We start from the raw sequence: 26543 nt of genomic DNA, 5'->3' as shown, positions 1-26543 counted from the left end.
TACAGACATGAGCATTAAAATCAGATAAATGAATTATCCAAATACAGGAAGACAGATGGCTTTGGGGTAAATTATGATTCGTAATCAAATGTATTTCTAGAGGTCAGCTGTAGGGTACCAGCTGGCATATGCCAGTGGCAGATGGTCATCTCCACACTGTCCACAGTGCCATTTTACTGCAGACTAATAACAGTCTCAAATACGAAGACACTTGGCTCTGATAGCCAGTGTAGAGATACTGTGTAGGTCACATGACTGGTCAAAAGCCACTCCTGTTTCTGAGTATGCATAGCTAGAAAGATAATGGTATAAAAGAAACAACACTAAAAGGAACATTCACGATAATCCTTTGAATATGTTTATTTTCTCTCTTTAAGAATATTGTCATTCTGTTAAAAAAAAAAAAATTCAAAATCACCTATTTCTGTACAAACAGATCAGATGATCCTGTGCAGCAGGGATTACTTCTAAAAGGTTCACTTAATTCACAAGTTATATCATTGTAGCACAGAAAATGATTCAGAGCAAGTAAAAACATTATTAGAAAAAAAACAAAGAAAAGAAAAGAAAAAAAACAACTAAACTGCTCTTTGTACTTCAAAGAAATAACATTTGGATTCTTATCGAACCCAGTCACACACAACAGTAAGTAGCCACAGGAGACCGGTATTTTGCAGTCTGCCGTAGCAGTCCTGTTGATACCAGTGTGCTTTGGTCTCTCAGTTGAACCAGGTGGTGTTAAGCTGCGTCTGTTTTTTGATGCTTGTGTCCAACTTGAGGACCTCTCGGATTGCCATAGTAGCATAGGTTGAAGGAGGAAGAGAGAACTCCATCCGTAGAGCCCGGTGCTTCCCCTCTGGTGGGCAAAGAGTAAACGAAAGAAAAGAAGGATGACATTTAAGAACAAGTTCATTATTAAATCAATTAGTCAGCAACTACAAAATTTTAAGGCCTGGTACAAGCTACTGCATGGCCTTGTCTTAATATTATTTCGTCTTAAAATAAAAAGTGGGATATTTTTAATGTTTATTTTGAGGGCAGACTCATGCAAAAACAGGCTGCTCTTTTAGCATTTATAATTTATTTTCAATAACTCTAAAGACCTCTACATGCATGTAATTTGTATTGTCCCTATCACTATTGAATGGTAATATACCATGAGCTGCCCTTGTTGAAGTAAAAACTAGCATGTTGTTTTCTTGAAACAATAAAATGGACACATTTGTGTGCGGCAGAATTACAACTAAATCAGTTGTAGATCTATTTTTTTTTTGGATCCATATATTTACTCTGTAGCATGTTAAGGACCGAGCCTACCTTTGTTGAAGACAGGACCAGGTTTGTTCTCCAGTTTCTCAAAATCGGTGTGTACCAGTGAGATCCTGGGGTCATCATACTGAGTCACCTCCCTGCAGCAACAACCAACCGAAACATCAAAACACTCTACTTTACTAAATCATCAGAGAAGGCACTGAACTGTCTACTAACCAGCTAACATCACTGGGTCTGATGACAACTCGTCTGTAAGCTCCAGCCAGAGAGTAGTCCTTCACTTTGTGTCTCATTTTGTCGATGTCCAGCCCGTCTGCAGACAGCATGTCTCTGTAACCTTCACCCACTGACAGAAACACACAAGAGACCTGTACTTTACTTTCATTTATTTTTTCTTATTGTCAGTATTTGCATTTAAAGAGAATGTTAATTTCTTTCGCCTTCCATTTAAGCATCAAGATGCATGGTAGCGTATGTGTGCTTGCAAGTCAGAGGTGTGGTCACTTTTTTATCAGTAGCTGCGTTTTCCAGTCACATGCAAATCCCACACAGCAGGTTCTTACCATGGTGGGTGGGATAAATGACGTCAAACCCTGGAAGAGGCATCACAATATCATGGATGCTGCGACTCTCTGCCTCTTCTGCAGACAGCACATGTGCTGTGGCTTCATAGACATGTCAGAGAAAATAAACGTCAGTGGGCAGCACTTTCTGCATGAAATCATGACAATGAAATGATCTTACAGGAACTCCAATTAGGCAGGGCTAGAGAATTGATTGTTAAGTCTGAAAGAGTTAATGAACTACTAACTTCCTTTAAGAACCAAGTCTCCCTCCACAGGTTTCAGGCCAAAGGCTTCAATTCTGCGGCTCACCATAGTGTTCCACACCAGGCTCTGGTAACTGTGGACGTACATCAGGCGGTTGTTTCGGGGAATCTGAAGAAAAATATACAGGTGCAATCAATCAGGGGAAATGTTGTCCCTCTGGATGAAAACAGACCATGAGTTACAGCACTGAGAATCAATGACACAAATGTTCCTTTTCCAAGCAGAAACCTGCTTTATCTCATACTTTCAGCTAACTGATATGTGTACAAAGCTTCTGCTCCAAAATAAGTTTCCATTCTTGGTCACACTGCAATCATTTTAAACCAACCAGTGCAAAGGCAGTGACGATGTTGGTTTTGCCATACATCGACAGTCCTCGCAGTAGCTGTCCCTCCACACAGCGTTTGTTGGGCAGCTTTTTCAAGGCTGCCTCTGGGTCCTGAGTCTTTGCCCACTCCTCCCTGCAGCGGACCAGGAATTCTTTCTCTGCTGTAGAAAGCAGAGATGGGAAGAAAAATTGAAATACTGCACAAATGAAAGAAGTTTAATCTTTTTTTTTTGTTTGTTTGTTTTTTACCTCCGGGACGGGGCTTCAGAATCAAATCAACCACTTGATTCCAGTCATTTTTCAAAATGGCCCTGTCCCAAAAAAAGGAGAAAGCAACCAGTGTTTGTCATTAATGATCTATACAGTGGTGGCTCAACATGTATAATTTGTCCAGCCACACTTTTTGCAACAACATTTGCCAACTCTAAATTAGTGTTTTGCTCACTGACGCATTGCTGATTCATGTCTGGCGCTGTATGCCCGTGTTCACATCGATTATATTGTTTCCATCAACGTAGTCAGTCATAGACTCATATTTCAGCTACAGCTGTGCACATAACCACAAGGGGCAATACAGTTCTCTCTCATGTCTGTGTTCCTGTCACTTAGGCTGTGGTGTGTGTGACAGTGAGGGTGAACTTTTGTGCGTGCCCCTGCAAATTGAATCAATTCTGTGGGAAACACAAAACAACTGCTCAATAGGGCATCCTGTTATAATTGAAATGTCTACCTGCCAACTTGTTGTGTAGAAACAGCTGTAGTCCCGAATCGCTGCATGCCAAAATAGTTGATGAAACCTGTCTGCTTGAGGGACGTCATGGCCCGATGGACCTGCTCGTCTGTTCCTGAGATGTTCCTGATACACAAAGACGGCAAAATAACATCAGACTATACAATATAGTTAGTCTCCTACAGTAACAACAAAAGCATTCACAACTATTATTTATCTCCATTTTACCTGGTAAATGCAATATAAATGCAAACATTTCCCAAGAGACAAAACACCGCTACACATTAACATTCATATAAAACATGATATTAACAGCTGCTGACCTGATGACCACAGTGAAATGGTTTCCTTGCAGCTCACCCAACTTTAAGGGGTGGTTTTTGTAGCAGAAATTCCCCAGCTTGAGGTTCATGAGGCACTTGTTGAGATGAGACAATCTTTCCGCTGTGATCCTAAAATTACACGAGGGGAAAAAAAATCCTTAATTACTGGTCCTGAGCCACAAGCTTATCCACATACATCAGCAGCATTTTAATGACAGCACAAAATATCTCCAGCAATGACAAAAGCAATCTTATTCAGTAACTTATAACTACTAATAATAGTGAATGTATTACAACATTACACACTGACTTGAGCACAGCAATCTCCTGCACAGTGATGGCTCTCTTGTCCTTGGTTCCCATGTAGGAAAACATGTTGGGTCGGAGCCTATGGACATGCATAATTTAACACGTTACATTTCTTAGCTACAAGCATGTACAGTTGTTCATATCAGAATAAATGAATAGTTCTCCATTTATACCTGAGGAATTTTGACAGCACATTAATGGCATCCATGGTGTCTTTATTTTCCTTGTACAGGACAAAGTGGCAAAAGCTGCCACGGTTTTTAGGCCAAAAGTGTTTCCTTGGAGCTTTTATGAAGACAGAAGAAAAGGTTGTACAGAAAAGTATTATTTACATAATCAAAAAATATAAAATTAAATAGTTTAACCTCAAAAAATTGTTATGTATTTTCTAGGGTGTCATTTTTGAACATGCTCACTAAAACCAACATTGTGCCTAAAACCTTTTACTAAGATCATGTCGCACTCTCAAATCAAACCACAAGATGGAAATGAATTTAAGTTATTACAACACAAAGAGTAATCGTTATCAACACCCAACTCCATATGTGGAGAACAGGTTCTTACCTGCAGTGCTTTTGACTTCTATCCACCAGAGAAGAGCAAAAAGGGGATAGAATAATGTTACTAAGAAAGAGATTTTTACGCACTGGGGCGAGTTGTTAAAAGCGAGATCTCATGCACAGACCTGAGAGAGTGGAGGTTTTTAAAGATATCATGATATTTCATCCCTACTTGTTGGGTTTTTTGCATTCAGTCAGAAATGAAATGACACTGTCTCAAACAAAGATTATACTAAAAAAAAAAAGTTAGTCTGTAAGCAAAACTGCTGGTTAAAATCTGCCATGGAAAATGGAGTGGGCAGAATCATGCAAGTGTGCTGGTCATGCTCATGCTCATGTTCGAGTGCATGTTTAGTCTTTTACTGGTCAAGGATTCAACTTTGACCACACATGGCAGCGGGAATTAAAAGACATGCAACAAAATCCATTCTCTGATTTTCTATCAAGACATATTTAGACTGGACATTAGTTTGTTTATTCCCCACAAACCTGCCAGTGCTTTTTTCCCAGCAGCATGATATGCCACTATGAACTTGCGTCCTTCCTTCTCTTCTGTCTTTGTTTCCAGACCTGCAAATTGAGTCTTGATAGCTTTATGGACCAGTGTCCTCTTCTCTTTTGTATCATCCATCACCTAAAGGTGTCAAGGAGCATTGCTTAAAACTCCCAAAGAGCGTAAACTGGTGAAAACAGGGATCCAGTAAGTATAAACTCACCTCAATAGAGACATTGCCCTCTTTATTCTTAAAGAGTTGCAGTTCTCCGAGCTGCTTTTTCTGGTCTTCAGTCAGTACATCAGATTCCTTTGGTTGCGGCTCAGCCTCTGGGACTTCCTGACATGGAAGAAACCATTTCAGTTTCACATCTCTAACTCACCGTCTTCAGCAACAAGGACTACCACAATTTAAAGTTTGACTGGCATTTTTTTAGTTACTTTAAGAACTAGCCATCTGGGTGAAATAATATTATTAATACTAAACACACGTATTATGCAATTGTATCTATCTTACCTCAACCTCTGCTGGAATAGAAAGGTCATCTAAATGCACTACTTTGCCTTGTTTGTTGATTTCGTGCACCACAAAATCAGAATATCTGAGAACAAACCACAAGAAGTTTTACATGAAGTAAAATAACCTGAATAATTTTGAGGTTAAGCATACAGACCTTTCTTTTAGGATGCCAGAAAAACCCTCATGGTCACTGACATACTTCAGGATGCCCACATCCACCTCAGTGAGACCATGCTTCATCATATCAGCAAAGGTCTCCCCATCCTCTTCTCTGTCGCTGGCTCCGCCCTCGACCTCTTCCTCCTCCACCTCATCATGAGAAGGCCCACCGTTTTTGTGATCACTCTCTACTCTGGGTTTCTTTGATGGCTTGTCTTCTTCATTCTCTGGACAGCTTCTTTTCTCTCCAACCGGGAGAGGCACAGACTCTGTTTCAGCCATCAGAGGCAAGCTGTGACAAAGGGGAAACACAAAAAAATGTACATCATTTCAGAATTTACACTGGGGAGGTGGGGATATTTTAATATATGGTTTGCTGATTTAAACCCAATCAGCAGACCTATTTGAGTTAATGACCACTCTCCTCTGACATGTGACATCAAGAAGGCATTTCATGCCCAGAGAACTTATCTTTTCTGAACCACTTTCTGTAACCATAAAAATGACGGTTGTGCATGTGAGGCCCACTAGATCAGGCAATCCCTGCTGCCAAGTGTTCTATGTTGCAATGCACATTAATGAACACAAGTATATAATACATGTGTATAAGTGCTGAAGTGTAGACAGATGTGCGGTACTCTCTTATTGTAAATGGTATGTTATTCCATATGTTACTGCCCCTGACTGAAATGACAGATTGTCCAGAGGTGGTGCATACAGGTGTACCTAATAAAGTGGCCTGTTAGTGTACATGCACTAGCTGCATGTACGCACATACAGCAATCTAAAAATGATACAGTTCAAAATACAGATAACACTGCAGTGCAGTTATCACATGTATAAAGACAACAACATAATTGGTTCTTGAACACTGATGCTACTACTAGCAGACTTACTTTATGCGAAGAGTGAGGCTCGGTGACAGATGTCTCGATGGGACAGATGTCCTGACAGCACCACTTCAGAGACTGAAGCTTGTAGCAGGAACTAAAACACATGACGAAAACACAACTATCAGCCATAACAGTGATCGTGGCTGGTTTATGTGCTGGATAGGTGTATATCCATGGCCTTATTTTGCAGTTTAGATCGTTTTCTTTGGCTTCATGTTTTCACTTGTCCAACAGCACAACAATTTACCACATTAAATTACGTAATTATTTCCCTCGTTTGATGTTGTAGCTGATCAATGCAACCCTAACATTAACCCAAATGCTAGCCGAGAAGCTAGCACATCAACTAGCTGGCTAACTCCTCTGGCTGCAGGGGTCAATGTTAGCATCAAAGCTAAGATATCGCCTCGCTGCACACAATATGTATTCATGGTCAGTCATTTTAAAAAGGTTTACCACGCACCTATGTTTGAAGAGAGTCAGGAGGGACCGGGGAAGCTTTCGTCAACACTTTCCTCACACACGTGTATATGTGTGTGTGTGTGTGTGTACGTGTGTGTAGCGGAAGCACAGACTTATCTAACGCCCGCCCACTGCATACGTTTGGTTTAAGACCTGTCAATCATCAGCTTTGATTTAATTAATCTTAAAAAAAGATGAATAACTAAAAAAAAACATAAGCATCAATATAAGTACAATGATTATGAACTACAACTGTCTTTTTCTCCTTAATTGTCTAATTTTTCCTCATTCTCTCTTTTTCTTCTTCTTCTTTGTTTGTGTTTTACGGCAGTTCATAACTACGTCGCTGCACCACTGCCTCCTCCTGGATTCAATCATGTATTACTGTTACAAGTTGTGTGACGTAGGCGCCGTGGCTTAGATGGTTAAAGCGCCTGTCTAGTAAACAGGAGATCCTGGGTTCGAATCCCAGCGGTGCCTTTTAAGCGTCCATGGACAGTTAATATACAACCTTAAAAATATACTGTGCTAAATTCAATGAAAACCAATGACACAGAAGAATGTTTGCATTAAAACTAATTAGACAAGACAACCAGACAGAAATAACTGCTTTAAGAAACTGTCATATAGCAATGTTACATTACATTTGTACCTGTGAAAGCTAGTCTCTGATTACATATTGTCATTTTATTACTTAATACAATACATTTCTCATCAACAGCTCCTTCAGAAAGGTACAACTTTACATTTTTTCTATTACCACTGATTAAAATATCAGTGGTAAAAAAAAGCTAATGTGAGGGATTGTGGATTATTTCAACATCAGAGATTGGGAGTCTGTAACATGCAAGGACTTCACTATTCATCCCTCCCTTTCTGGTGAGTGTCAGGAAACTACAGTGGTCTTCACATACCAAGAAGGATGTTGTTCTTTGTATGTGGTAAACTTCGACTTTTCTGTTCAGGCCACTGTAGTCTATGTGATACACAGGTACATGGCGTTTACTCACTACAAAAGGGCCAGTTAAAAATGTGCATCGATACGCATCAACTCTGTTTGGGTTTTTTTGACAGAAATTGCAATCATGTGATTTGTTTTGACAAATAAAATGTGGAGATGACTGTCGTTTTATTTTTAAACACTAATTAAAAATCATGAAATTTACCATGTGTATTCTCTTTTTGTAGGTCATTGCGCTGCTGGTCTGGTAATCCATGCTGCTTTGACTGTGTGTCATTTTTGTGACTAAGGTCATAAAGGGCAATGACAGTTTACCCACTACAGCAGACCACACTACAGCACTATACTGTAGAATAGGGGTGGGTGAAAATATCAATTTGCAATACGCAATGGCAAATATTGATATTTTAATTAATAAATGAAGGCGCTCTAAGGTAAACAGTCCCTGCCAGTTTCACTCGCTGGGTTTCACTACTTGATATCTCCTCACAGTGGCACTGCTCAAATGAGGGAAACTTGGGTGGAAGTTACCTGACTGAAGAAGAGGGAGTTTATAGTGGGATAATGGCAGAAAAAAACTTTATAATGCTACAAAATCAGGTTTTTGTTTTAAAGAATGCACTTATAGACTTAATATGCACTAAACAACTACTCTAGCATAAATTACTCTTTAATTAATAACTGACCACACCACGAAGTTGCAGAAATGTATGGGCGTGGAAATGACAAGCCAGGACTGTGATTCTGCGCATGTGCAGAACCGCAAAGTAGCAGAACTTATCATAGGTAGCACGGATTGATGGAACACCTGCGCAAGATGGCAGCTGACATAAAACGAGACCCAGGCCTAAAGTACATATTTAACTCTTATTCGTAAGCTATTGATAAACTAAAAGTTGTACTTGAAAGCAATTATACACTTATACGGACATACGTGCGTGCGGAATGTTAAATAACTGCCTTTAAACACTCACTGAATGTTACACGCTGGACCTTAAACTGTCATGTATGCAGTGGTGCACGCGACTCCCGCCTCAAACAGTAGAGGGCGCTCGCGTCATGCAAGGTAGAGCGATTACTGTGAGTGTTTGTGTGCGTGTAAAGAGAGAGAGAGAGAGCGAGAGAGAGAGGGAGACTCCGGCCGTTGCTACCCCTCTGCCTGCTCCTGCTGAGGGGAAGAGGAGGAAACATGAGCTCCAGGAAAGGTGCGTATTTCTCAGCCTCTTTAACTCGGCTATGCTCCTCCACTTCTGCTTGTATGTAACATGAAAGGTGGCGGGAGTTCCAGCCACAGAAAGGCTCACCAGGTTCTGCTGAACAACTGCCAGATCCAGAGCCTCACATCATGTGTGTTTCCCCTCTCTCTCTCTCTCTCTCTCTCTCTCCCTCTCTTCTCGTCCATCCTCCCTGCACCCTCTCCCGGATTCGGACGTCGGTCATGCCCGCGGATGGATGCCACCTCACCCCGGCAGTGATGGCCATCCAGGCCAGGAAGAGGAGGCCGAAAGGGAAGAAGGACAAAACTGGTCAGCATCGGAGGTGAGGAGTTAGTTTGGTTTGTTGACAGCGGCCCCCGTGTCTCTGTGTGATGCCGGTGTAGACCATGGACACACATATGGTAGAAGGCGTGTGTTTTCACCGCACAGAATGGACATCTCTCTCTGTGTGTGTATGTGTGTAAAGTTGCCATTTGCGTCAAAGCACTCAGACCACATATGGACTTTCAGGTCCCCTCATATCCACACACACACACACATCATGATCGGTTCCCCCACACCTTTTGTAAAAATGACCATGCTGTACCTGGATCCATGTATTTGATCATGATGTATTGTTTCCTTGCACTGGCGGTTTGACTTAATGTGACAGCTCATATTCAGCATTTGTTGGCTCAGCACCAGGCGTGTGTGATGTGTGGAGTACAAACACATCCATTTTTATCACACAGTCTATTTGGGAATCCCTCACATGGTGTTTTGATTATGCAACATTTCTTGGATGTGGCAGAGCATTGTTTTCCCCTGTGTGGTTGTGTGTGTGTGTGTGTGTGTGTGTGTTGGTGGTGGTCTTGCAGAGAAAATTTCAACGTGATTTTTTCCAGGCGTGAGCGTGAATGGATGCAGCGGGCTGCCATGTGAGCTGCAGCGCAGTGACTCTGTAAAGTGCATGCGAATTGGAGTAGAGTGGGAGCTCGATCACTTCATGGCACGATACTATTGGAGCGACGTCACTGGCACCATGAAGAAAGGCATCAATTATGTCAGGGGTGTTCTGTTAAAAATGCCACATAGAGGAAATCTCCACAGTGCATCATAGTAACCTGCTGTTTGAGTGCAAAATATGTGCATCAGCATCGAGAGCCTAATTTACAGAAAAATGTATTGCAGGTTTTAACCAAAATGTCGACATTGTGTTTCCATATTTAAAATGTGGAAACATTAAAATGTACCATTTCAATAAAAGCATAAGAGCATAAAATATGATAGTGCAGCATAAAATAATAACTCACTCTAAAATTAGAGAATGTAATTTGCAGAAGATTACATTTCAAAGATGTTTAAAGCCGTTCAATCGTAGGCATATGAGAAAAGCAGTGTTTTTAACATAGATTTAAAAATATTCACATTTGATGCTGATTTCAGTTCCACTGGTAGTTTATTCCACTTGTGTGCAGCATAACACCTAAACGCTGCTTCACCATATTTGGTTTGAAGTCTGGGCTCGATTATCTGACCTGGTTCAGTAGATCTCAGAGCCCTACAAGGTGTATATTCTTTTAATATGTCATGAATGTATTTTTGACGTAAACCATTTAGTAATTTGTAGACCAGCAGCAGACTGGGAGCCACTGTAAAGTGGAGTACTGGGAAAACTCGAGTAACGTACTCTGGTTAAAACTCAGAATAAGCCCTTTGCATGTGCTTTAGACTCGGGTCTGGCTTTACCGAGATTGTACCGCTATGTTTCTACAGCAGCCTGAATGGATAAACCTGCTAGAGTGTATGTTTAATATTTTGAGACAGAATTTTAGTACGCAAATGAAAGACATCTGCTCCTCCATCATACTAGCAGAGAGTGGGAAAGTGGAGAGAGCTGTGAAAGAGTGTTTGCATCCTTTCTGGTATGCAAAGGCTACTGTAGTTCCCCTCTGAACTTGGTAAAAGGAGGGATGAGTAGAAGAGTCCTGATAGGTCTGGGTCTGACATGGTTACTACTCTCTCAGACTCGGGTCAGGTTCAGACCAAAGTGTCTCATCAGACGTAAATGTTGTGGCCAAAGCCGTACTCCAACACACCCCTCTCTTTCTTGACTTAAGAAAGTCAATGATTCCTCTTCCTAAAAAATAGGATGCATTGGCTTTTTTGACCATCTCACACACAAGTTTGCACAGCTAGTCAGGACTGCATTTGTTACTAAGTTGTACTCATACTCATCATAACATTGTTGTTGATTCCCCACAGAGGCAAACGGCATCATTTGTGAGCGACCACACACTCAGTCCAAACTCCACATGATTAAATTCACAATATTACAGTCTATCGAGAGCTTTCAGATGAATTTTGAGGTTGTGAATACCACAAGAGAACCACAGTAAAGACAACATGTTTGTGTATTTCATGCATCCGACAGAATCAAACCTGTGATACAAATGTATCTCAAAGAGCTTTGATCCTATTAAATAATTTTGACTTCAGCCAAAACAAACATAGTTATGTTCTACAGTATGTACACATGATATACATTTCCAAATAGATTTTATTAGTACAATTTCAGTTCATTTTCACCTTCAGTGCTTACGGTTTTTGCTCAGCAAGTGGTTATGGTTAGGGTTTTCTCACCGATTCATTTTCACAAATTAAATTATTCCTTTTTTCTTAACAGGATTTGTTCTTGAACTTATTCACATTTATTTATTTTCCTTCTCTTCTCCTGTTATCAAGTTTGGGCTAGCTTGTCACCTTAAGTAAATGGTTCACCAAGCTGTATGTTGTGCATGTTGCCAGGGAAACACTGGTAGTATGTCTTAAGAAGGCCAGTAGCTATAACAACAGAGAAAGTCCTATTCACCATGATTACAGGAACAACAATGATGCAGTAGTTTAGGGACATGGCAGACTAGAAGTTTTTTTTTTTTACTTAGTTTGGCTTTCAGACCTCTCATTGTCCTTTCGACTTAGTGCAGATTTCAAAGACAGACTCTATCTCTTTAGAGCCTGAGCACCGACTGGTGCAAAGCCCTGTTGTATTTGGTGTAATTTATCCTCTTTTTTTGTAATCTTTCTTCTTCTTATCTTTTATCACATTTTTGAGGATCTTGCCATGCATGAAAACTCTCTATCTCAGCCACACTTGCAAGTCCATGTCCAACCAGGATGACACCATGTGATGCCTCTCACTGCGCCACCTACTGGCAACAGGAAGTATGCCTTCAGTGACAAACATTGCTTAGTTTATGTAAGTCTTTCAGATGGTCTACATTTGCTATAGTCTATCAAATTATTGGTGGCCTCTCTTGAGCGCCACACATCATGGTCACTCTGTCCCTTCATGTGTCGGGGTGCAAGGGGCCTTTCAGCGATGCTTGCAGCCTTAGTTCCCTTTTTGTTTTGGGGCATTTTATGCATCTTGTAAATTGTGACAGCGGAAAGAGATAAAAAAAAAAGGGTCCGTGGTGGGTGTCATAAGTTTAAAGCCACATTGTCCATAAACAAGTAAACAGTACACTAACCTACAACCAGTATACGTGATTCAACCGAGGGCCTTTCTGTGTGGAGCTTCCCCCACAATTCAAAGAAGCTGGTTGCTTAGCTTAGCATATAGGCTGGACAAAAAGGGAAACTATGATTAAAACTCTTGAGGAGTAAAAGTAAAACCAAATCCACCTTCACCCTTTTAGCACCAACAAACAGCCACTGAAACCACAGGCTAGCCTGGATTCATGCTCATCATACAGCCATGAGAGTGGTATTGATCTTATGACCCTTGGTTTAAATAGTCCAATATTCATGTATTCAAAAGGCTAATACTCAAGCAAAAGTCCCAGATTGGCTCCCCTGGTAATAACTCAGATTGTTTCTCAGGGGAATAGAGAAGTTCTACTCTCTGTGGATGAACGCCAGTGGCCCCGTGTCTCGACTCCACCTGATGTCCTCAGAGACGTGATCTATGGCAAGCAGATTTGTTCACCTCAACCAATAATGCCTCCTCCATCAGTACTGCAGCCTGGCTACATGGAGCTGCAGACCAATACCAGCATGATGGAGTGAGCGAGTAAGGAAAGAGGAGAGAGGGAATTAGAGGATGCCACAAGGCTGCTGAAGGCAGGAAATGATGGTTCGCAAAAACTGCTATATTAGTCACAAGGGAGAAAGCACACAGGTTGCTAAATGGTGAGCAGCTGAATGTGGTAACAGAGTGGGAAGCTCACAACGCCAATTAATATAAACAAAATACGACCCATGCAGGCTGCTATGTCGGTTTATTTTTGTTACTTATCCAGAGTCAGAATCACTCTCTCTCGAGAAAGAGTCATGTTTATGTTTTTTGACTTAATTCTCGTAACCATGGAGGAGCGACTACTGACACTGACTGTCTTTCATAAAAGGAATCGGAGGTCAAACTAAAATCTTCAGAGAAAATTGAGCAGAACTAATTACTTGCTGCCCACGAGGATCACGTCGATGTCACTATTAAGAATCACAATATTGATTGCTCACACTTGTTATGCAACAGCTAATTACACATCTAGTGGAACCACAATAGCATACGATATATTTAGCTCAGTTAAGATCTGAACTAACTCTTGAGGAAAATACATGCACTACTCACTAACTGTATTCAAGGGTGGTTTGGGTAATTAGTATCTGTCCACTTTGTGTATCAGTGCTACGTCGCTGAAAACCACTGCTGCAAATGTGGCTGAAGTGACAAAAGCGTTTAGCTTCAACCAAAACTATATAGTTGGAAAAAGCAAGAAGAGTTTGTGCAAATAAGCCAAAACAGAATTATCATTAGATGATATTTTGCTGTTCGCCTTAACATTAGGCAGAACTTGACAAATAAAAAAATAATTAGTGAATCCTTCCATTTCATTCCGTGTCAGTGTGAGCACAATCTTATCTGCTACCTTTGGCAGTGATCAGAGTCAGCCATTGTTGTATTTAGAAGACAAGCAGTTATGGTCTCTGAGTGGTACTTCTTCTTCAAGGAAGGCTGGACACTTGAGAGGGAAAGTAAGTTTCTGGGGTTAGTTTTGGTGCTGCTTCCCACTGCTTAAGACCGCTCTTGGTGAATAAATCAGTTGTCTATGTACTCGCTGTTCTACATTCTGTCTAAGAATAATTGTCACATGCAAAGGTTTAGGGACACAGAGACATATTCTCTCATACTGTGAATGAGAGAAGTATTCATTGTTATATACTGAACTGTAATAGGATATCAGTTGCTTCCCCTGTGTTGTCTGGCATTCTCCCTGGTGACCACAGTGCCAGTATTATTGCCGTCTGGCTGATTGAAGTAGGCCTCTCCAGTAGGTGTTGAAGTAGGAGCTGAGAAAAAGCCCCATAAATTCAAATAGTTGGGAAAATGTGCTGTATTGTGAGTCATTTTTATTACCTCTGGACTTAGCAGTAATTTAAAATAATTGAGTGCGCTGTCATTTTATTGAGCCTGCCAGTGCAGTAACAAATAACGCTGTATATTGCTGTTATGTGGACTGCTTCTATACTTGTCTAATGACTTGAATCAGAGACTTGGTGTTTGGATTTTTCCATTGGATTTTACTCCCTTTTCTAATCTAGATGATTGTCTGACCAGGGGAGTTTGAGCTTGTTTGGGAATTCCTTCTGCTTTCTCAAAATGTTATCCAAGATTTGGTCAAATCTGACTGAATGAGGAGGCAGTGCAAGACAGACAGCAGGGATTCCTATATTTAGAGTCCGTGTTCTACATAGGATTTGTTCAGTGAGGGACGAACAGCAAGGATTTTTATTAATTTTTTTTGCCTCTGATGTCATTTATCTGAAGTGTGGTTGAGGTCTACAGTTGCAGGCCAGTGGGTCATTACAGGGGAGGAGGGGAAAACATTAATAGGCCATGTAATTCTGTGAGGGCAGGAGCTTATCCCTGTTAGATGGCTGTGCTGTGTACAGTCACCCTCCACTGCCACCTTTTGGCCATTGGGTGGGGAGGTACATTTTTTTTTAACATTTGGCTCGATCTTAAACATTTGAATTAGCTTGCAAAATGAGCAGGTAAAACCTCAACGTCTTAATTTGAACGTCTTCATCATGTTCTTCTACATTTGCTCTGAACTGAATGATTTCAATTGTTTATGTCTGTATTTGTGCCAGTTAGTAAAACACTGGTCAAACCTCCAGAGAGCTGCTGTATTTATACAGGAGCTACAGCAAATGTCTGGAAAATTGAGTCGTGATGAAGAAGGCAGAAGGAGATTGTCTGGGTCAGGCATGTAGACAACCACAGGAAAATTTCCAGTAGGGAAGTGCACATCAGAAAGCAGCTTTAAAGCAACACTCTGCAAGTGTTGTTGGGCATGCTGTCACTGTATAAATCACGACGCAATAAAAGCAAATGTTACACTTAAAAGACTTCTCAAACTGACTTTTAATACGTTTCTCTTGAACTTGCTGGGCCTGATTCTGGCAGTTTGATTCACTGACTATCATTAGGTTAATGATAGCTGACTCTCTTGGACTCTTTACTTTCTTTAGGATTTCTTTGCAGAATAGTAAGTTGTTGTTGGTGCCTCCAGCAAATCCTCCTGTGATGCTACAGATGCATGTGTGAGGCTGTAAATGGAGCCCAGATGAGACGCAGAAATGCTGTTGTCTGTCAGATCACTTGAATTACAGTACATTATATTTGTTATTCTATATGATTTATATGATAACACCAATGGAATCATCCTACATCCGACTGAACCCACCTCATGTTCATGTTATTACCTAGCTTTAGGCTAAAAAGAAAGAATAAGAGCTTGTATTATAATTGTGTGCATGTTTGCAGTGCTTATGTTTCACTCTATTCAGTGTGGTCCAGCCTCATACAACCACCAAAATGACTGTTCTTAAACATTGACTTCAGGTCTGTTACAAGTTGTTTTAGGCATATTTAGTGTGTCCTTACCATTGTTCTGTTTGAGTTCTGTAGCAGAGGCAAATTTCCTCTGTGCAACACTTGCTGATAGGCACGCGCTCGCCTTCTCTGTCCTCCATGCTGCAGGGCTGTGTAACTGGAAACACAGGGTGCTTATTGTTGTACACTCCCTCAGCTTGTGGCCAAGTCTATTTTCTCTCTATTTTCCTCTGATTGTAGGAAAAAAAAACCACTGTGTATTTCTTTTCGGCCTCCCAAAGTTCTGCTGTTTACCTCCCCCCAGTGCCCTGTATCCCATTATGAATGCTTTGAATGAAGTGAAGAGTGCTTTGTGTTAGTGGTAGTGTAATTCTCATTCTGTCCAATAGAGGGTATTGGTATTCAAGTTTTCACTTGTTGGTGAAAGGGCTTATTGTAGGTACAACTTTCCCAACTCCAGATTTTTGTCATCCTGGAAATGGCTGAATGTGTTGTTTTGACTAATGTTTACCTAGTGAAATCAATTGTTTTAAATGTAACCCTAACCCTTGCAAGAAGAATACAAGGCCTGCTGTTTTATGTCAATGAAAGAACAGATTAATGTTCAGTTCCGCTTGTGAAAATCACATTTCTCTAAAAACTGTACATCACTGGGGGGGAATTTTTTACAATATGCAATTTTGTAGTGGCCTGTATGTGTTTACTAGTAGGAGTTCAAGCCTATGATTAGTCCAGGTTTTTGTGTCACGACAAAAGGAGTAAATTACACACACTTGTCACTGGAAGGAACAAATTAAAGGTAGACACAAAACACAAACAGCAACCAAGGACAAGACACAAGGCCATGGCAGAGCCAGACGGCCGTCACACTGAAAAGATAATTCTTTTCATGGCAGAAATATTGACACTGAAATATTTGACACAAGTACTTTAAAAACAAATATAATAATAACAACAGTAAAAATGGTACCTAAATGATTACTATTTGAATTTTGTTGGGTTGTCAGACAATCATGACATGACATGTCTAAAGTTCGGGTGCTTCACATAAGTCAGAAGCAGAGAAAACTACCTTCACTAAGGAGGAACTTAAGGCTTTCAGAGTGTCAGTCAATCTGGACACCAACTGGACAGGCTTCTTTCTGTATGTGTATGTTAAGGAAGAAGCATTTTGCTCATCTGTCTTAGTATACGCACACATACTCCCATACACATTTTTGTACAGCATATTATTACGTTATTATTATAATAATTATAAAAAAAATGTATACACATAATTATTACATTATTATTACCCTTACGTTGACCATAATATCACAACAAAATAATAATAACCTAACATAACCCTGAAACCAAGTCTTAACCCTCAATAAGCCATTTAGGGCATGTACTCATACGAGTAACTAGTTTAGGAGAATCTGTGAACGTTTTGCATCCATGGAACCAGTGTTTTGGCATCCCTAAAACGTGACTTTTGGAAAATGGGTCGCAGAATGTAAAAAAATGTCAAAGCCCCACCCTTGTGTTTTCTTGAATACTACTAATACGTTACTCTCTTGCTCTTGCATTTGCTGTCGCTTTTTGTGTCATCATCATCTTCTACTTGTTGTGTTTGGAGTTTGGTTGGTCTTAGATTTTTTTACCTTATTCCCTATGGCTTGGTTCAAAGCTGCACACAGGTTGATTGTCTGGGCTCATGAAACGTTTTCGTTTGAGATGTTTGCGCTTCTCAAAAGGGAAAAGCAATACTGTAAATACACTCTAAAATAAATGTTTATCATCTGTATTACATGCTTAAAAACAGTTACTATTACCTTTCTTTTTAGATAATATCTGGTTTATTTCTTTGGCTTTTTAAATGATGATGATGCTAAATTAAGGTTATTTTTGTATGTTAGAAACAATTATATGGCCTATAAATATGGTCAAATTCTGCTATAACACAAATAATTCGGCTTAAAATGAAAGAAGTGTTCAGTGGGTATATATGACTATTTATAGTCAAATGACTGTGTTATTGCTATTAATATATTTCTGTTTGTGTCCTGCAGATTTGCAGTGGGGCCTACTGCCTACTGTGTGTTCATGTGTTTGCCTACGTACTATAAAATCCTTCTGTCTCCCCTGCATCCACCAGGCAGTGAGAAGAAGTAGGCCGCTTAAAGATAGCTCCCGTCAGCCTCAATACTGCTTCCCAAAATATATCTGTTCATGAGAGTCATCTACTCCCCCCTTCCTTTTTTCTCATTCTTCTTCTGCTTCTTCTCCTCTTGAAATGGAGGGAGAATCAGCCTTCGAGATTTACAAATTGATAACCTGAAATATCCTGAGGTGTGTGTGTGTGTGTGTGGGGGGGCAACTGTAAACATGTGTGCTATGCATCATTCCTCTCACGTGAATAAGCAACTCCATTTTGAGGTCTTAAAGTCTCACTTGGTTTATCTCAAAAGACAGATGACATCAGGATTGTACCATTGCTCCCATTAAAATTGGGGGTATTTTTTATTTTCCTGTCCTTCATAATTCAGGGAAAATCATTTCGGTTGTGAAAATTAGGGATGCAAACTTATCTGATACAAGTTGGTCTCCTTTTCCCCTAGATTTATGTAAAAACATTGAACCTCACAGATTGGTTTTTGAAAGTGAATTATGCAATAGCTGATCCAGTCAGCTAAATAAGGGCAGTATCTGGATCCAGCAGAAAATCAAGTGTAGCACAGTGTTCAAGTTAGACCAAGTTAGAGGTTGATTGGAAACAAGAACAACCTCACACCACAAGAACCAAGTGTTTGTCTAACAGTTGCTCTTAGTTACAAAACTCGGAGTTAACAATTCGCCGATTGGAAAAGCTTTACCCAACAAATATACCAAACCTGCGGCCGTAGGCAGAGCACTCAATTCTTCACACTCTTCATTTGTTGTAGCAGGAAAAACCCAGGTGAAACTGATTTTTTCCCATGAAGTGTCACAGTGAGCAGATTGTGGGCCAGCATATGAAACACCAGCACCGTAAACCACACTCATGTGAATGGAATTCAGTTACTATCAATGTCTCCTGCGCTTTTACAGATATGGCAGCCAAAATGTCTGCTGTGAAGAAGACGATTTATCTGGGCTGTAGTCCCATTTGCAGACAAAATTGGACAATTCTGGAAAAAAGAGAGACAAGACACAATAGTGTCAATAGAGTCAGCACACAATATTCTTGTTATGTATTGTTGTTCTGTCACTATTACAAAGATGCAGCAGTAGCAAGATACTGGTAAGGATGCAGGAACCTCAATCAGTTTGGATTATTTTTCTCTTACGAAGTGGAGAAAGTTTTTGTCACTTTCGCTTTTGTGTCATCTTCCATTTCCAGTCACTGTTATAGATCCTGAGTGAACGCTACTCTTGTCATTGTTGTAGTTATGCAATGGGTGGCCTTTGTGCCACAAATGATTTCTGTAAAACTGCATCCTAGTGGCTACGAGAATAACAGTGATAGCAAGGTTTATAGGGGAATAATGTAAGTGTTAATTGTTCTGTCAGTTTTGCCATCACAGTGACATTCATAATAATAATAATAATGATGACACTTAAACTCTGTGGGAAACAGATGCCAGAGTGCTAATGGCTTTGGATGCGCGTCATTCTAGAGTTGACTAGGGTTGGGAATCACAGGGTACCTCACGATACATGGTCCATGATACAAATAATATCATGATACAATGGTGCTGTGATAATCAATATATTGCGAGAGAGTCATACAGCGATACAGCACGATATCTGTCTAACTGAAGAAAACAAAACATCTGTGAAAAGTTAAAAGTGCAGGATTTCTTATTTATTCACTACATAGACAACAAAGTACATGTTGAACGTGGTTGGGGAATCTCTTAACGTATCTTTCTCCTCCATTATCCCACTGTAACCTCCCTCTTCCTCGGCCAGGTAACTTCCGCCAAAGTTTCCCTCATTCATTTGAGCAGCGCCGCCGTGAGGAGACATCAAGTAGTTTCCATTAAAGCGCTTTAATATGTTTAATAAATATCGATATTTGCCCTGGGGTGTCGATTATCGTATTGCACGAGGAAGGACGAAGATATATCACCAAATCGATATTTTGACTCACTCCTGGAGTTGACGGTATGGACGTCACTTCCTCCTTAACTTATGTGCATAGACAAGGAAGACTCAATGATGAGTGCAGGATGAGTCAATGAACAGACAAGACGGCGGTTTTGATGTAAAAAAAATCTATGACAATGATATGTGGCAAATAACAAGAGATAAATTATAACACAGAAACACAGGATTAAAAAACTGGCAAACACACCTCACTCCACCCTAACAAATTGATTATAATGATGTCAATGTTAAATTTACCCTTGTTTGTGGTTCAAGTCCCTGCCATTTCTTTGTAGAGTGTACATGTGTTTGCCTTACTGAAAAACTGGTGATTTGTCAGTTGTTGTTTTTTTCAAAATTTTATCCAGTTTGTGTTGCAGCAGATTCTATTCCCTTCCCCCACCACCCTGATTAAACTGGGTAAGGAAAGTAAATGAACAAAAGTCAAGTGCCTCTTCACATATTAGCTCCATGTTCCTCTTGCTATATGGATTCATTGCGACCCAGTGTGTACTTTGCCTTCCATTGGCCCATATTCACAGAGAATCAGGACAATGATTTGGCTCAAAGACATGCATGTGCCTAATGTGGTCCTTTCATGTGGGAAGGCAGAACAGTATGGAGTCAGCAGAGAAAGGGAATCATTGTGTTACTCTTTTATTTCCATAGACATGTCCCATACCCCTGATAGCAAGAACATATGGCTACACTGTTTGATGAATTTATTTAAATGATACTGTGTTAAAATACAATATGGAGTAGCTGTTTGGCACTGGCTGATAATCTAGCATTATTCTACACTGTATAGCCTACATCATTAGTTTCTCATATTATTTTTTCAATCCAGTGATTATTTGGAACTACGAAATGAGTCACAGAGCAGTTGTTGACATAAGTATTTAAAATGCTTTAAAATAGTGCACAGTTAAATCAAACATCACTTTGTGCTTGGCATGGAATCTTACACAATATGGAGTGGTTACAGCTCAGTGAGGCTGCACTCCTGACTGCATGTTAACATGCTTTGTTTAGCTTGTTTGTTTACTATGTGGAACCACATACCACACTGAAGAAAAACAAATTTAGGAACACGTCACAAGCGTGACCTAAAACCAGATAGGATGGTCTGTTGTTTTGTTAAACCCATGAAATATATGTCTTTATATAGGCAACATTGCCCACAATAACCAAAAACACAAGAGATATTAAAGACATAGCTGCCTCATTACCACAGCTCAATTATTAGTACTATTACTATTAACATTAATATCCTCATCCATCCTTCATCTATGACTTTTCTGAGGGTTGTGTGAAGAGCTGGAATCAATCCCAGATGGCGTCGGGGCGAGACTGGTGTCACAACCTGGATGAGATGATAGTGATGATAACTGTTATTAATGTTATCATTCTCAAATGCATCTGTTCCATAGCCATTCCCCTGTCCGTCTCTCGTCAGTCTTCCTCTCTCCTTTCCATTCTCTCCTTCTCTTCAACCGGTCGAGGCAGATGGCTGTGCACTCTGAGTCTGGTTCTGTCAGAGACGGAGCTTTTTCTCCCCACTTGCTCATTGTGTGAGCTGTTGGGTCTCTTTACGATAACTGTAAGGTCTTACCCTTAAGTGCCTTGGGATAATTGTCTGTTATGAATTGGTGCTATACAAACAAAATTGACTTAAATTGAATGGAGTTACACTATATACTGTTACCGTTTCTGCCGGCTGTGCCTGCATTTATTTATCCCGACCTTTGCTGCTGCTTCAGTGTGCATATCACATCAGTGACTACTGAGTAATACTTACTCACAAACAGGTATTTTATTAAAGAATGTGTGTGTATACATTGTATACTTTGGCTCCCCATGTATTTCTGCACACTCCCTGGATGAGTAGTTGGTCACATTAACCTCAGGTTGCCCCTACAACCCCCACTGTCTATTTTCACTTGCATGCTCGCATACATGTACATGTTCATACACACAAATACACCCACACACCAATATTGAGGTCAGATTGAGAGATAGATTCAGACCGGCCCACCCCCACCCCCACCCCCCCATCATGGCACACCCTCTGGCTAGCTCTCTGTGAGCTGTTCATCCATGTAGAAAGCCGACCCATCTGCCCTGAGAAATGGTGAGAAAGTAGATACAGATTGGGATGAAGGCAGAAATTAGGTTTAAAAAAAGGAGGGAGGATTTGGGGGGGACGCAGATTTGAGCAGCCTTGCCCTGAGATACAGGATGTCATAACAAGGCAAGTGAGGGGGGAGAGAGAGAGCGAGAGCACGAGAGACAGCGAGAGAAAGCAAGAGAGGGAGGATGAGTCAAAATAGCAAGGAGAAAGGGGGAGGAGAATGTGCCTTAAGGAGAAAAGCATTACATTCTTGTTGGTGTGACAAGCAGACACCCCTATGCCTATGCAGAAAGTGGAATGCTCCAGTTTGCTCAGGGCTCTGTTGTTGTGCAGAGATGTAGAAGGCCTGACAGAGCCAGCCAGAGAGAGAGCGAGGGAAAGGGAGAGAGAGACAAGAGAGAGACGGGAGAGACTCAGACACTGTGGATCCAGACCTTGGGTTTTTATTTCATCACTCAGTCCAGCCAGCAACACCATAGAGGAGGGAGGAGAAAGGGAAGAGGAGGACGGAAAGGGGCCTCAGTGACAGCAGGGAAAGTGAGAGACAAGGTGAAGGAGGAGAAGGAAGGAAGGAAAGGGAGAGAGGAAGGAGGCTGGGACATGAGGAGGGGCGTCTGACTGACATTAGTGCTCTCCTCAACAGCTCTCTCTCACACACACAGATGTAGGCAGACACACACACACACACACTCGGCCTGATTGTGCACTGCACAGTTGCTGCTCTTTTTTCTAATATCCTTTGCGGCGCCTTGTCCTCCATCCTTTCTTCTCAAAGCAAGAGGACAAGAGAGACACAGGGAGAGGAGGAAGAGGAGGAGGGAAAAGGAGGAGGGTAGGCAGTAACCCTCTCCTCTCCATTACTAGACACAGCAGAGAGATATAGGGAAAGAGGACCAACAGAAAGAGGCAGGAGCTTTCTCTTCTATTTCTGCCGTCTCCTGTGGTCCCTTGGCCAGTGAGCGGCAAACAGGCTCCGCTCATGTCCGTGAACTCAGAGAAATCCTCGTCCCCTGAAAGGTAACACCTCCTCCTTTTCTTACACTTTATCCTTATCATTTCATCCCCATATGTGTGTGTGTGCGCCCATCCATCTGTGTCTCTGTTGTGTCAGCTTTCACCCCAACCTTCTCCCATCACCAGCCTCCTCAGCACCTCCATGTTTTGCGTCTCTTTTTGTGTTTGTGTATGAGACGGTTTCTTCTATTGTCTGGGACACAATAATCTTGACGGTTTAGCCAGGAATGATCACGCAGTGCTTCATTGCTGCATGGTGCTGTGTTATTTCAGACGGCCATGGTAACACAACATCCTTACCTAAAACATTCACTCCACACAACAACCGACACTGACACACACTTGAGCTGCTGTTGCCTTCTGAGGCCGCATCATCTCCTGTGACAACAATAACAAGAACACACACAATGTTTATAGCAGTGGTGCACAGAGCTTGCACAGCAAGTGTCAACACACATCAACAGAAGCACAATAACAACAACATCATCATCAGCAGCAGCAGTAGCAGCAGCAGCAGCAGCATCATCATCAGCAGCAGCAGCAGCAGTGTATCCCAGCAGTGTTGCAGGACAACGGCTCACCACATGACGCACTTCAGTGCATAGCATTGCTGAACAATGGCATCTCTGAATGCCACACAACGTGGACATAACAGACTCATTTTACTTTGACCGGCTGAAAGCGTTTGGCACATTTTGGATTTACACATTGTGAAACATGTTGTTATAATGTTATAATAGCCAAGTCACAAGGCATCATGTGTCACATGACACATTGTGATCAATTTGAAGTTCTCATTCCCACACGCATACAAATTCAACATTAGCGTTTTTTCAAATTGTCACAACAGAAAATTTGAAGGCCAGTCATGATTCAGGATTTATTTCAGATTTATAATCCCACCCTTTTCTTCTCTCATACTTATATTTTAAATTACCAAGTCCCCATGACTTAATTGCATTTTATTGATGTGTCAAAAAATAGTCATAGAATAAGCCTTTTATATGTACTTAGGAAAGTCTCCTGCTTTACAGAGGCTGCCATCTTTCACCACCATTTTTTCTGGAGCTGTCCAAATGGAAAATCCGGCCAGATCATTCATGTCAAGTACTGAAATGGAAGCTTAATACACCGACAAAAAGAAACAGTTTCGAACTTGTTGGGGCGGGAATCGCCAGAGACACTACGATACGATATTATCGCGATAGATAAGTCACAATACAATATTATCACAACATTGCAAAACACTGAGTATTTGCGAAATCATATATTGCGATATACTAGCAACAGCTCTAATGAGAGTGAGCACTTAACCTTTTATATTTAATATAATTAATCATTTTCCTGCAGTTCTATTTTTCTACTCTTACTATTCTTTTATAAGTATTTGTGTGGTCTGCCGAAATGAAAGCTCTACCCCAATTTCACTGTGCGATGCCTGCGTATAGCGACAATAAAGGAGTCTTTAATCTTAATCCTCAAAAAGTTGAATGTTTATTTGTAACATCAGTAAAAACAATGATGAAAAAAGTATCAAAAGCCATATAATACCACCACGTGAAATATCGTGATATTTCACTGTATCAATTCTTCCCTCACTCCTACTAACTTGTACGAGAAGGCCACAAGAGCAGGTTGGAGAAATGTTTGAGCTATTTTCCCTAGCTCTGTTTTCAGCAGCAGATCTAAAATTGTAAGCAGATAAGTCATAGTGTGTGTCCCAACCTCTTGACTGCATTGATAAAATCCCATATCCATTCACATCTGCTCAGACCAGGCCCACGTCACCTCTCTCAGTTTGCAAATGTGGATTTGTCAGGTGCTGGAGGGTGAGGAGCAGGCAGGCAGGCAGACTGGATGACTCAGGTAGCCACTGATGCTTTGCCAATTCACACAACCTACCAGAAGGCCTCAGACTGGCACACTCTAACACAGCACAGCGGGCAAACAGATAGGGAGTAAGTAAATGGGTGATAACTGTATCAGGCATTATTACATGGGCAGTTGGGCACAGAGGAGATTGTTGTCATATTGACAGGTTTTGATGAACAGAAGGTGAAGTTTAATTTAGATGAAGATAAAGTGACATTATGGCATCAGCGTCTAGTCAAGGCAACTAGGCAAAACCATAGTGGTATTAGGAATTGTAGTATCACTTTGAAGCTCTGGTGTGTGGAGGTTTATGGATTTCATCACTTGGCAAGTTTTCCCTTCCGCTGTTGTTTTGGTCACAGCCATCTGACTGTAATTAAGAATAATGCACAAGTCCCTTGTTGCTTTGCAGGTAACGACAAAGAGCTGGACTCATTCTCACACGGCTGCCTTCTTTAACAGCTGCAGCTTCTCATATGACAATGACAACAATGCAGGTGACAGCCTGTTTTCTCGATTGCAGGTTGACCTGTCAGACAGAAGCGATGTCTAACCCTTATCGCTCAGAATTAAATCATGTACAGCTAATAACGCTATCAGTCAGGAACTTCAGAGGTTAACGCGAACTGTGCTGTATTTGAAAATCACAAGCTGCATCAAAATAAGAGAGAGATTTTGCAGCTTTGTGACAAGCTGTGTTGCCTTTTGGACTGGGTACATGCAGACACCAAACATAGCAGTTCTTACTCATATAAAATATGATGGCGTATGATTAAACAAATGAATTTGCATAAGTTGCAAGGTATGGGACTGTGCAGAAGTCTAAAGCTACCATTAGAGTTGCTGTTTTAGTAATGCTATACTGTAATGACTGTACAGTATAATTAGTTCTCAATCTCTTTCTTGTAACACGTCTGGAAAATACAGTAAACATGTATGCAGTTTTAAAATATCGCGTTTTCTTTCTGAAAAACTCAGACTTTTAAAAACTGGAGTGGAATTAATATTACTGGTAAAAGCTGTGTTTATCTTACTATTTTAGGTTGACAGATAGTTGCAGTGAAAAAGGTCCATTACTCCAGGTTTATTAAAGACATGCTTGACCATGACATACACTTATGAGTTGACAGCTTGCTAATATATAAGGCCAACTTTCAGTCACATCATTCCAACTTCAAAAGCCAGTGATCACAGATTTAAAAAGAACAAAGCTGGTGGTGCCCTGAGACATTTGCACACTAGTGTATACAGATCTTACAAATACTATTTAACAGTATAATTGTGCAGTTTTTTGGGGGGTGGGAGGTTAACTGTTGGTTAGGCTTTTCAGACATCTCATAATTACAATTTACGATATGATTGGTAGACTTAGATGCATCTTACAAGGGCATTATTTGTTTTGTTGTACATAAAGTTTCATCCACTGATTTTAAAATTGGACTGCTCTCTTGTTTTGTCAGTGGTTTGAGTCAATATTGG

At 40.7% G+C, this 26543-nt stretch overlaps 2 protein-coding genes and 1 non-coding gene across 6 annotated transcripts in view; 2 read left to right on the top strand and 1 right to left on the bottom strand.

Annotated features, from left to right (window-relative positions):
- Positions 1–634: 634 nt before the first annotated feature.
- Positions 635–7003, bottom strand: pus7 (pseudouridine synthase 7). Of its 2 annotated transcripts, XM_058646608.1 has the most exons (18): positions 6881–7003; positions 6421–6511; positions 5520–5816; positions 5363–5447; positions 5069–5185; positions 4842–4986; positions 4357–4374; positions 3966–4077; positions 3794–3871; positions 3484–3612; positions 3161–3286; positions 2680–2741; positions 2431–2591; positions 2084–2210; positions 1836–1937; positions 1489–1618; positions 1318–1409; positions 635–856 (listed from the first exon to the last, which is right to left on the bottom strand). In XM_058646608.1, exons 3-18 carry the CDS (start codon positions 5804–5806, stop codon positions 720–722), a joined length of 1908 nt encoding a protein of 635 aa, XP_058502591.1. In that variant the 5' UTR covers positions 5807–5816; positions 6421–6511; positions 6881–7003; the 3' UTR covers positions 635–719. The 2 variants fall into 2 exon arrangements, with proteins under 2 accessions (XP_058502591.1, XP_058502592.1); XM_058646609.1 differs by lacking the exon at positions 4357–4374.
- A 282-nt stretch (positions 7004–7285) lies between these two features.
- On the top strand, positions 7286–7359 carry trnat-agu (transfer RNA threonine (anticodon AGU)). The gene has a single exon. It is a non-coding gene; the product is annotated as a tRNA-Thr (tRNA).
- Positions 7360–8938: 1579 nt separating this feature from the next.
- srpk2 (SRSF protein kinase 2) overlaps positions 8939–26543 on the top strand; it is a 55187-nt gene continuing 37582 nt past the window's right edge. The window contains exons 1-2 of one of the 3 annotated variants that reach the window (XM_058645200.1): positions 8939–9045; positions 9313–9379. In XM_058645200.1, the coding sequence (XP_058501183.1) occupies positions 9030–9045; positions 9313–9379 (83 nt within the window). In that variant the 5' untranslated portion in view covers positions 8939–9029. Of the gene's footprint in view, positions 9046–9312; positions 9380–22514; positions 23196–26543 lie in introns of those variants that run through there. The other 2 variants (XM_058645197.1, XM_058645201.1) reach the window with 2 other exon arrangements.

The sequence above is a fragment of the Solea solea genome, chromosome 12 (genome assembly GCF_958295425.1).
Source record: "Solea solea chromosome 12, fSolSol10.1, whole genome shotgun sequence".
Taxonomy (NCBI): Eukaryota; Metazoa; Chordata; class Actinopteri; order Pleuronectiformes; family Soleidae; genus Solea; species Solea solea.
Note: the sequence above shows the minus strand (reverse complement) of the source record. Positions and strands in the feature narration are given on the sequence as shown.